This window comes from Pseudophryne corroboree, chromosome 1, assembly GCF_028390025.1.
Source record: "Pseudophryne corroboree isolate aPseCor3 chromosome 1, aPseCor3.hap2, whole genome shotgun sequence".
Taxonomy (NCBI): Eukaryota; Metazoa; Chordata; class Amphibia; order Anura; family Myobatrachidae; genus Pseudophryne; species Pseudophryne corroboree.
The window spans coordinates 1,238,994,864-1,239,007,841 of NC_086444.1; the positions used below are offsets into that span (position 1 = coordinate 1,238,994,864).

Consider the following 12,978-nt stretch of genomic DNA (forward strand, 5'->3'; position numbering starts at 1 on the left):
TTAAGGACTTGGTAGCATCCTGGTTGAGAAAGGGTCTGATCCTGGAAATATTTACAGATGAAAATGGCAGGTTTGTGAGAGGTGATACATTTGTGGTTTGAAGTAGAGAAAGGAGTTAAAGATTACTCCAATACAGCACACTTGGAGGCTAGAGGATACAATGGTGCCATTAATAGATAAAGAAATTGTGGTGGGTGAGGTTGTGTGGAAGGGTGGAAAGATGATCAGGTCAGTCTTAGTCATGTTATGTTTAAGAAAGTGCTGGGACATCTACGAAAAGGTAGCATAAAGAGAGTTGGAGATATAGTATGATGGAGGAGAGTGAAGGAGAGGTCAGGGGACAAAAGGTAAATTTGAGTATCATCAGCATAGAGAGGAATTGGTAGTCAAAAAAGCTGATGAGTTTACATAAAGAGGACATATAGATAGAGAAAAGGAAATAACCAAGAACAGAACCTTGAAAGACAACAACAGTTAGTGAAAGTGGAGGTAAAGTGGCATCATGAGAGGAGAAAGAGAAGGAACAGTCAGAGATCAGACCAAGAGAGTGAAGGATATGCAGAAGAGGGTAGTCCACACTGTCAAAAGCAGAGTTTAAAATTAATTATCAGAGATCAGTGTCCCTTAAATGTTGCAGCATGAAGGTCATTGCAGACTTTGTGATGACAGTTTCAATGGAGTAGACAGGACAAAATCCAGACTGGAATGGGTCAAGCAGGGAGTGGGAGGATAGAAAGGCAGTAATGCAGTTGTACAGAATATGCTCAAGTAGTTTGTAGTGAAACATGAGGAGAGAAATGTGTCAGTACATGGAGAGGGTGTTTGGATCAATGGTAGGTTTTAAGAATAGGGGAAATGAGTGTATTCTTGAAGGCATAGGGTACAGTGCCTCATGAGAGGGAGATATTGAGGAAGTGAGTCAAATGGAGAGGTGGTGGTGAGAAGGAATGGATGATGGTTATGAATTTATCATTAGTTATAAGGAAGAAAGATGTTAGAGCTGATAAGAGGGACAGGGAGGGGTGTTAAGGGACAGGAGGTTGCTGATGGACTGGTAGGATGTGAAGTCCTAATGTACAGATAGGTCCTCCATTATCTTTGCTGACTGAGGCATTAGTCGCGATCGGGCATACGCAGCGTGCCTGGGCGCAAGGAGGCGCGCCTAGTTGAAGGGATGCGCACAGAGCGTTTAGTGTTACCTTTGAGTGTAATACCTAAGATCATCCACCAGATGTCGCTTTTTAAAATCACCAATGCGCATGCGTGTGGTCTCCATTAAAATACAATACTGAACTACAGGGTAAGAACTACTTTACTGGTGCGTCTCATTACGCTACATTATGCTACAGTATGTCATAAAGTATATAACAGTATATACAGTACAGATGCAAATAGTACAACATATACAGATGCAAACAAACGTGTTACAGATACAGTGTGGTCTATTGATGTTAGGAATATGTGAGCGTCCAAATCCCATAGTATTAAGTATAATGGGGAGAGATAAAAGATACTCCCTAAGTTCCTGGATGCCAAATCACTGTGTGAATAGTTTATACAGATGAAAATGAACATTTTAAAACACTTGTGTATGCAGACGCAACTAATGTGTGAAAGGAATAATGTAGCTCATTGACTTTACAGTATGTACAGTGCACTAAATGAGCAGCCGAGTCCCCTAATGGCATAAATGAAAACCAATAGGAAGGAATCACTGCTTGCATTACTTTTACACATGAACTTGTGTATCTTCCATGCAGCGACGTAGGCTATCAGTGAAGGCTCCCACCTCCCATGCTGAGGATCCCGGCTTCGATTCCCAAAGTGCCAATCTATATATTTTTTTCCCCTTACATTCACTTTATTAATTTTGTTTTTCTGTGTAATATATTGTAAAACATTCAATGGAAAGGTGCACACAGGTTTCACATAAATCAGGGTTTTTAGTGAACAGCTAATTAGTACCATAATAGAACATACTGTACAGAGATACTAAGGACGGTGATTTGGCACCCAGGAACTTAGGGAGGAGCTTTTATCTCTCTACACTATACATAGAAAGATTGCAATGGAGAGAGATAAAAGCTCCTCCCTAAGTTCCTGGGTGCCAAATCATCATTCTTACTATCTCTGTACAGTATATTCTATTAGGGTACTAATTAGCTGTTCATGCTAATTAGTTGTTCACTAAAAACCCTGATTTATGTGAAACCTGTGTGCACACTTCCATTGAACGTTTTACAATGGATTACACAGGAAAAAAAGAATATGAAAGTGATTGTCAGGGTAAAAAAAATTCACACTTTAGTTAGAAATTAGAACTACATTATTCCTTTTACACATTAGTTGCGTCTGCATACACAAGTGTTTTAACATGTTCGTTTGCGTCTGAATAATTTTTTTACATTTTTTTTACTCTCTCCGTCTGACCATTGGTTACCATCTATGAGTACACTATGCAGTACAGGACTATATTAAAATTACAGTCATCACTGACCATTTTCCAGAGCTTGTACTGTAGATCAATCCGCCGCTATTCAAACTAAAGTACTGGATTAGTGGAGCATTAGCCACCCAGTGGTGGAGATGTGTATTGCATGCTGAGTATCTAGTCATGCCTCAACGCGCCTGTCCGTGATTAAACTCAGCAACATAAGCTATCGCCTCGGCGTGACTAAACCTCCGTCTATGTGCTGAAACAATCAAGATAATGGAGGACTCATCTGTATAGAGTACATTTTGGATGTGAAGTAAGTGGAAAAATCAAGAGCCTAGAATGAGGAGGGGAGATGAGTTTTTGGTTATGTAAACTTCTCTAGACACATGCATTTAATTGTAATATCCTTGATATTCAAAGATTTATCTAATCACGACAGGTTTCACAGACTAACAGAGCAACATCTGCGATCCCAGAATGTCCAAGTTATTCAATATTGAAAACAGTTTGATTAACGATAGAGAATAATGGAGATTTCGATAAGTTTACTCTGATGAATTCCCCCAATGAAAAGAGTAAAGATTCTTCAAAAATATTTATTTTATTGAAATCCCTTTGGCATTTTGTTTAATTATAAATGAATTCCAAATTGGAAAAAATATTTTCCCTTTTGTTATCTTACTTTTTACAATTTTACTTTGCTATTATATAAATTTATATTTTTAAAGAAATAATTCACTGTGGGGGAATTCCATAGTGCTTGAGGTTTACTGAGGTCAAACAAACAACTCACATACTGTACCTCACACCTGATTTTGGATTACCACAGTTATGAAGGAATCTAATATCTATGGGATCTAATTATAAAAAAAACTATGGTTGAAGGTTTTTCAGCTCTGAAAAAAATATACTCATCTCTCCATGCAGAATATCAAGATTGTATGTTAATATTTCAGATCTCAAAGCTGTGAACATAAGAACAGTCTGCACATGTTGACATGTTCATTGTTGTCATTTTATCAATGTTCAAAATACCAAAATCCTAATTTAGTCTACTATCTTGATGGCAGTGACGATAGGCAGACAGAACCTGGGGCAAAAAAACCATGGTATGGTTGACACAACGTTTTCTCAATTTCTCCTTTACCACCAAATTCAGCTCAATTTTCAGAATTAAAAGCATTAACCAAGTCTTGACTTATGTCAGAAGAGAGGACCATAAATACTCATACAGAAAGTTCATATGATTTTGTTGTATTACTTGATTTTGGCGATTCATATAAAAAAGAGACTTCATAACAGTAACAAGCAACCAATATGTACATGTTAAAGCAGTTAAGGAGTTGCCAGAAGTCATACAATTAAAACCTACTCTTGGCTGCTACAAATACCAATCCCAGGACAAGATAAAACTAATAATGTAAATAACTGTGTGCAGTTATAGCATCCATGAGTAATCTGATTAAGACCTACTGATATAGTAATATCTTCACATTATTTCTAGACGTATACTTTGTCTCCTGTATTGTCTATTTGCAAATTAAAAAATCAGTAAGGAAGGTTAAAACACTACCTTCATATATTTCCTTTTACACATCCTATAACCAAATGTAATTCAAGTTACAGAGGCTAGAATGACTCAGTGTGATTTGGTATCGGATGAAGGGGACAGTATGTCATTGCTAAGGCACAAGATTATTTCTGTATGTATAGTATGCTAATGTAATACCATCTGTTCAAAGTACACATTTTACTACACTACTTTAAAAATAAACCAAATAATCTGTAACATTCGCAAGTGGGAGAGGTGATGGAAAACTAGTACTACTACTACTACTACTACTACTACTACTACTACTACTACTACTACTACTACTACAACAACTACTACTACTACTACTACAACAACTACTACTACTACCTATTACTACCAACACTTCCACAACAACTAAAACTAATTCTACCACTATCACTAATACTACTACTACTACTACTACTATTACTTACTACTACAACTCCTACTCCTACTACTACTACTACTAATAATAATAATAATAATAATAATAATATAAAATTGATTTAATCACAATGTTCTTGTATATTCTTTGTTGTCTAACAAATTTTGGGAACCTAACTTCAGTGCTTCATGAAACTCAAAGTGCTTGAGATGACTAATAATATGATCATGTGTTTTATATCTGCACAGTGTGCCTTCATCAGTTTGCCATAAAGGTGGCACCTACTGTTTGCCCTATCACACTATGCTGCACCAAGAGGCTCTCTGAAAAATCCCTTTAGCAAATTTACTATTTTCTCTCACTAATCTCGGCTAGGAAGATATTCCATGTCCAGTCAAAATAATTCATTACACAGAAGTTAATGATGTTTTTCTTTGTGTAACAAATTTGTTGCCAGATGTCATGTATCTAGGCTTACCATACATACCGTGTAACTGGGGCACACATGAAACACACAGATTCTCTAGCTGAGTAATACCAGGTGAAATGCAAGTTTGAAGTCAGCCAGCGACAGAATATGTGTGATTCATGTGTCCTGGTATAAAGGGATAGTACGGCACATCTGCATGTATAATACACCAACTGCATTCCTACTGTATATGATATACTGAATTTCATCATCTCTTACCATGCCATTTTTCCACGTGATTTCTCCTGCTTTTATATTATAAAACTGGTCATCTTGTGATTCGTCAAAGATGGTCACAGGCTTTATAACAAATTCATATGATGTATTAGTTTTATATATAACCCAATTTTCCATTAACCACTTGGAGGGCAGATCTCCTCTCTCATTGAAGGTCATCTCTTCTCCAGTGGGATCTGTGTAATGAAGGTTTCTCATAGAGTGCTGCTTTCAATAGGAAATAAAAATGTCTGTATAAGTAATGGCACAAACACAGTAAATGTTCTGGACATATAAATCCACTTATAGCATAACTGTGGCCATAGATTTTATAGGTAATGAGAGAATGGGTCTATTTACAAAACATAGGAAGTAGAGATGAGTGGGTTCGGTTCTCCGAGAACCTAACCCCCCCGAACTCCACGTGGTTTACACGGGTCCGAGGCAACTTCGGTTCTTCCTGCCCGACTTGGAAAACCCGAATGAGGCAAAACGTTATCATCCCGCTGTCGGATTCTCGCGAGATTCAGATTCCATATAAAGAGCTGCGCGTCGCCGCCGTATTCACTTGTGCATTGTAGACAGAGCGGAGAGGACGTGGCTACGTTCTCTCAGTGGAAATCTCAATATCAGTGCTCAGTATCAGTGCTTACTGATAACTTATTGCTGCTCAGTAATACTTCTAGTTGTGTGTCTCTCCTGCTCAGTGTCAGTTCTAGTATCCTCATCAGTGCTCAGTATCACTGCTCATTGTCTTGTGCTACATTGTGTGGTGCTCAGTATATTTCAGTACATTACTAATAGTCCAGTGCTGCATCTTGCTGCTCAGTGTCAGTTCTTCTCAGTATAATCCTCATCAGTGCTCAGTATCACTGCTCATTGTCTTGTGCTGCATTGTGTGGTGCTCAGTATACTACAGTACATTATTAATAGTCCAGGGCTGCATCATGTTGCTCAATGTCAGTTCTAGTCCGCATCAGTGCTCAGTATCACTGCTCATTGTCTTGTGCTACATTGTGTGGTGCTCAGTATACTACAGTACATTACTAATAGTCCAGTGCTGCATCTTACTGCTCAGTGTCAGTTCTAGTATTCTCATCAGTGCTCAGTATCACTGCTCATTGTCTTGTGCTGCATTGTGTGGTGCTCAGTATATTTCAGTACATTACTAATAGTCCAGGGCTGCATCTTGCTGCCCAGTGTCAGTTCTTGTATCCTCATCAGTGCTCAGTATCACTGCTCATTGTCTTGTGCTGCATTGTGTGGTGCTCAGTATGTTACAGTACATTACTAATAGTCCAGTGCTACATCTTACTGCTCAGTGTCAGTTCTAGTATTCTCATCAGTGCTCAGTATCACTGCTCATTGTCTTGTGCTGCATTGTGTGGTGCTTAGAGATGAGCGGGTTCGGTTTCTTTGAATCCGAACCCGCACGAACTTCACTTTTTTTTCCACGGGTCCGAGCGACTCGGATCTTCCCGCCTTGCTCGGTTAGCCCGAGCGCGCCCGAACGTCATCATGACGCTGTCGGATTCTCGCGAGGCTCGGATTCTATCGCGAGACTCGGATTCTATATAAGGAGCCGCGCGTCGCCGCCATTTTCACTCGTGCATTGAGATTGATAGGGAGAGGACGTGTCTGGCGTCCTCTCCATTAGAATAGAGATAGATAGATTAGATAGAGAGAGATTGTGCAGAGTCGCAGACAGAGTTAGTTTACCACAGTCAGTGACCAGTGCAGTTGCTAGTTAACTTTTATTTAATATAATATATCCGTTCACTTCTCTCTGCTATATCCGTTCTCTGCCTGAAAAAAAAAACGATACACAGCACAGTCAGTCACACAGTGTGACTCAGTCTGTGTGCACTCAGCTCAGCCCAGTGTGCTGCACAGTCATCAATGTATAAATTAAAAGCTTATAATTAATTGTGGGGGAGACTGGGGAGCACTGCAGGTTGTTAGCAGGAGCCAGGAGTACAATTATATTAATTAACAGTGCACACTTTTGCTGCAGGAGTGGTGACCAGTGCCTGACCACCAGTATAGTATTGTTGTATACTACTAATATCTCTTTAAATATCAACCAGTCTATATTAGCAGCAGACACAGTACAGTGCGGTAGTTCACGGCTGTGGCTACCTCTGTGTCGGCACACGGCAGGCAGTCCGTCCGACCAGAATTGTATTATTTATTATTATATACCTACCACCTAACCGTGGTTTTTTTTTCATTCTTTATACCGTCATAGTGTCATCCTAATTGTTACGAGTATACTACTATCTCTTTATCAACCAGTGTACAGTGCGGTAGTTCACGGCTGTGGCTACCTCTGTGTCGGCACACGGCAGGCAGTCCGTCCGACCAGAATTGTATTATTTATTATTATATACCTACCACCTAACCGTGGTTTTTTTTTCATTCTTTATACCGTCATAGTGTCATCCTAATTGTTACGAGTATACTACTATCTCTTTATCAACCAGTGTACAGTGCGGTAGTTCACGGCTGTGGCTACCTCTGTGTCGGCACACGGCAGGCAGTCCGTCCGACCAGAATTGTATTATTTATTATTATATACCTACCACCTAACCGTGGTTTTTTTTTCATTCTTTATACCGTCATAGTGTCATCCTAATTGTTACGAGTATACTACTATCTCTTTATCAACCAGTGTACAGTGCGGTAGTTCACGGCTGTGGCTACCTCTGTGTCGGCACACGGCAGGCAGTCCGTCCGACCAGAATTGTATTATTTATTATTATATACCTACCACCTAACCGTGGTTTTTTTTTCATTCTTTATACCGTCATAGTGTCATCCTAATTGTTACGAGTATACTACTATCTCTTTATCAACCAGTGTACAGTGCGGTAGTTCACGGCTGTGGCTACCTCTGTGTCGGCACACGGCAGGCAGTCCGTCCGACCAGAATTGTATTATTTATTATTATATACCTACCACCTAACCGTGGTTTTTTTTTCATTCTTTATACCGTCATAGTGTCATCCTAATTGTTACGAGTATACTACTATCTCTTTATCAACCAGTGTACAGTGCGGTAGTTCACGGCTGTGGCTACCTCTGTGTCGGCACACGGCAGGCAGTCCGTCCGACCAGAATTGTATTATTTATTATTATATACCTACCACCTAACCGTGGTTTTTTTTTCATTCTTTATACCGTCATAGTGTCATCCTAATTGTTACGAGTATACTACTATCTCTTTATCAACCAGTGTACAGTGCGGTAGTTCACGGCTGTGGCTACCTCTGTGTCGGCAGTCGGCAGGCAGTCCGTCCATCCATAATTGTATTATTATTATAATATATACCACCTAACCGTGGTTTTTTTTTCATTCTTTATACCGTCATAGTGTCATACTAGTTGTTACGAGTATACTACTATCTCTTTATCAACCAGTGTACAGTGCGGTAGTTCACGGCTGTGGCTACCTCTGTGTCGGCAGTCGGCAGGCAGTCCGTCCATCCATAATTGTATTATTATTATAATATATACCACCTAACTGTGGTTTTTTTTGCATTCTTTATACCGTCGTCATAGTGTCATACTAGTTGTTACGAGTATACTACTATCTCTTTATCAACCAGTGTACAGTGCGGTAGTTCACGGCTGTGGCTACCTCTGTGTCGGCAGTCGGCAGGCAGTCCGTCCATCCATAATTGTATTATTATTATAATATATACCACCTAACCGTGGTTTTTTTTTCATTCTTTATACCGTCGTCATAGTGTCATACTAGTTGTTACGAGTATACTACTATCTCTTTATCAACCAGTGTACAGTGCGGTAGTTCACGGCTGTGGCTACCTCTGTGTCGGCAGTCGGCAGGCAGTCCGTCCATCCATAATTGTATTATTATTATAATATATACCACCTAACCGTGGTTTTTTTTTCATTCTTTATACCGTCGTCATAGTGTCATACTAGTTGTTACGAGTATACTACTATCTCTTTATCAACCAGTGTACAGTGCGGTAGTTCACGGCTGTGGCTACCTCTGTGTCGGCAGTCGGCAGGCAGTCCGTCCATCCATAATTGTATTATTATTATAATATATACCACCTAACCGTGGTTTTTTTTTCATTCTTTATACCGTCGTCATAGTGTCATACTAGTTGTTACGAGTATACTACTATCTCTTTATCAACCAGTGTACAGTGCGGTAGTTCACGGCTGTGGCTACCTCTGTGTCGGCAGTCGGCAGGCAGTCCGTCCATCCATAATTGTATTATTATTATAATATATACCACCTAACCGTGGTTTTTTTATACCACCTAACCGTGGCAGTCCGTCCATAATTGTATACTAGTATCCAATCCATCCATCTCCATTGTGTACCTGAGGTGCCTTTTAGTTCTGCCTATAAAATATGGAGAACAAAAAAGTTGAGGTTCCAAAATTAGGGAAAGATCAAGATCCACTTCCACCTCGTGCTGAAGCTGCTGCCACTAGTCATGGCCGAGACGATGAAATGCCAGCAACGTCGTCTGCCAAGGCCGATGCCCAATGTCATAGTACAGAGCATGTCAAATCCAAAACACCAAATATCAGAAAAAAAAGGACTCCAAAACCTAAAATAAAATTGTCGGAGGAGAAGCGTAAACTTGCCAATATGCCATTTACCACACGGAGTGGCAAGGAACGGCTGAGGCCCTGGCCTATGTTCATGGCTAGTGGTTCAGCTTCACATGAGGATGGAAGCACTCAGCCTCTCGCTAGAAAACTGAAAAGACTCAAGCTGGCAAAAGCACCGCAAAGAACTGTGCGTTCTTTGAAATCCCAAATCCACAAGGAGAGTCCAATTGTGTCGGTTGCGATGCCTGACCTTCCCAACACTGGACGTGAAGAGCATGCGCCTTCCACTATTTGCATGCCCCCTGCAAGTGCTGGAAGGAGCACCCGCAGTCCAGTTCCTGATAGTCAGATTGAAGATGTCAGTGTTGAAGTACACCAGGATGAGGAGGATATGGGTGTTGCTGGCGCTGGGGAGGAAATTGACCAGGAGGATTCTGATGGTGAGGTGGTTTGTTTAAGTCAGGCACCCGGGGAGACACCTGTTGTCCGTGGGAGGAATATGGCCGTTGACATGCCAGGTGAAAATACCAAAAAAATCAGCTCTTCGGTGTGGAGGTATTTCACCAGAAATGCGGACAACAGGTGTCAAGCCGTGTGTTCCCTTTGTCAAGCTGTAATAAGTAGGGGTAAGGACGTTAACCACCTCGGAACATCCTCCCTTATACGTCACCTGCAGCGCATTCATAATAAGTCAGTGACAAGTTCAAAAACTTTGGGTGACAGCGGAAGCAGTCCACTGACCAGTAAATCCCTTCCTCTTGTAACCAAGCTCACGCAAACCACCCCACCAACTCCCTCAGTGTCAATTTCCTCCTTCCCCAGGAATGCCAATAGTCCTGCAGGCCATGTCACTGGCAAGTCTGACGAGTCCTTTCCTGCCTGGGATTCCTCCGATGCATCCTTGCGTGTAACGCCTACTGCTGCTGGCGCTGCTGTTGTTGCCGCTGGGAGTCGATGGTCATCCCAGAGGGGAAGTCGTAAGCCCACTTGTACTACTTCCAGTAAGCAATTGACTGTTCAACAGTCCTTTGCGAGGAAGATGAAATATCACAGCAGTCATCCTACTGCAAAGCGGATAACTGAGTCCTTGACAACTATGTTGGTGTTAGACGTGCGTCCGGTATCCGCCGTTAGTTCACAGGGAACTAGACAATTTATTGAGGCAGTGTGCCCCCGTTACCAAATACCATCTAGGTTCCACTTCTCTAGGCAGGCGATACCGAGAATGTACACGGACGTCAGAAAAAGACTCACCAGTGTCCTAAAAAATGCAGTTGTACCCAATGTCCACTTAACCACGGACATGTGGACAAGTGGAGCAGGGCAGGGTCAGGACTATATGACTGTGACAGCCCACTGGGTAGATGTATGGACTCCCGCCGCAAGAACAGCAGCGGCGGCACCAGTAGCAGCATCTCGCAAACGCCAACTCTTTCCTAGGCAGGCTACGCTTTGTATCACCGCTTTCCAGAATACGCACACAGCTGAAAACCTCTTACGGCAACTGAGGAAGATCATCGCGGAATGGCTTACCCCAATTGGACTCTCCTGTGGATTTGTGGCATCGGACAACGCCAGCAATATTGTGTGTGCATTAAATATGGGCAAATTCCAGCACGTCCCATGTTTTGCACATACCTTGAATTTGGTGGTGCAGAATTTTTTAAAAAACGACAGGGGCGTGCAAGAGATGCTGTCGGTGGCCAGAAAAATTGCGGGACACTTTCGGCGTACAGGCACCACGTACAGAAGACTGGAGCACCACCAAAAACTACTGAACCTGCCCTGCCATCATCTGAAGCAAGAAGTGGTAACGAGGTGGAATTCAACCCTCTATATGCTTCAGAGGTTGGAGGAGCAGCAAAAGGCCATTCAAGCCTATACAATTGAGCACGATATAGGAGATGGAATGCACCTGTCTCAAGTGCAGTGGAGAATGATTTCAACGTTGTGCAAGGTTCTGATGCCCTTTGAACTTGCCACACGTGAAGTCAGTTCAGACACTGCCAGCCTGAGTCAGGTCATTCCCCTCATCAGGCTTTTGCAGAAGAAGCTGGAGGCATTGAAGAAGGAGCTAACACGGAGCGATTCCGCTAGGCATGTGGGACTTGTGGATGCAGCCCTTAATTCGCTTAACAAGGATTCACGGGTGGTCAATCTGTTGAAATCAGAGCACTACATTTTGGCCACCGTGCTCGATCCTAGATTTAAAGCCTACCTTGGATCTCTCTTTCCGGCAGACACAGGTCTGCTGGGGTTGAAAGACCTGCTGGTGACAAAATTGTCAAGTCAAGCGGAACGCGACCTGTCAACATCTCCTCCTTCACATTCTCCCGCAACTGGGGGTGCGAGGAAAAGGCTCAGAATTCCGAGCCCACCCGCTGGCGGTGATGCAGGGCAGTCTGGAGCGACTGCTGATGCTGACATCTGGTCCGGACTGAAGGACCTGACAACGATTACGGACATGTCGTCTACTGTCACTGCATATGATTCTCTCAACATTGATAGAATGGTGGAGGATTATATGAGTGACCGCATCCAAGTAGGCACGTCACACAGTCCGTACTTATACTGGCAGGAAAAAGAGGCAATTTGGAGGCCCTTGCACAAACTGGCTTTATTCTACCTAAGTTGCCCTCCCACAAGTGTGTACTCCGAAAGAGTGTTTAGTGCCGCCGCTCACCTTGTCAGCAATCGGCGTACGAGGTTACATCCAGAAAATGTGGAGAAGATGATGTTCATTAAAATGAATTATAATCAATTCCTCCGCGGAGACATTGACCAGCAGCAATTGCCTCCACAAAGTACACAGGGAGCTGAGATGGTGGATTCCAGTGGGGACGAATTGATAATCTGTGAGGAGGGGGATGTACACGGTGATATATCGGAGGGTGAAGATGAGGTGGACATCTTGCCTCTGTAGAGCCAGTTTGTGCAAGGAGAGATTAATTGCTTCTTTTTTGGGGGGGTCCAAACCAACCCGTCATATCAGTCACAGTCGTGTGGCAGACCCTGTCACTGAAATGATGGGTTGGTTAAAGTGTGCATGTCCTGTTTTGTTTATACAACATAAGGGTGGGTGGGAGGGCCCAAGGATAATTCCATCTTGCACCTCTTTTTTCTTTTCTTTTTCTTTGCATCATGTGCTGATTGGGGAGGGTTTTTTGGAAGGGACATCCTGCGTGACACTGCAGTGCCACTCCTAGATGGGCCCGGTGTTTGTGTCGGCCACTAGGGTCGCTAATCTTACTCACACAGCTACCTCATTGCGCCTCTTTTTTTCTTTGCGTCATGTGCTGTTT

General features: G+C 42.3%; 1 protein-coding gene across 1 annotated transcript in view; it reads right to left on the reverse strand.

Annotated features, from left to right (window-relative positions):
- LOC135052908 (vomeronasal type-2 receptor 116-like) overlaps positions 1 to 12,978 on the reverse strand; it is an 84,281-nt gene that overhangs the window by 24,224 nt on the left and 47,079 nt on the right. Inside the window, exon 4 of the mRNA XM_063957453.1 lies at positions 5,084 to 5,308. Within this exon, the coding sequence (XP_063813523.1) occupies positions 5,084 to 5,308 (225 nt within the window). The remainder of the gene's footprint in view (positions 1 to 5,083; positions 5,309 to 12,978) is intronic.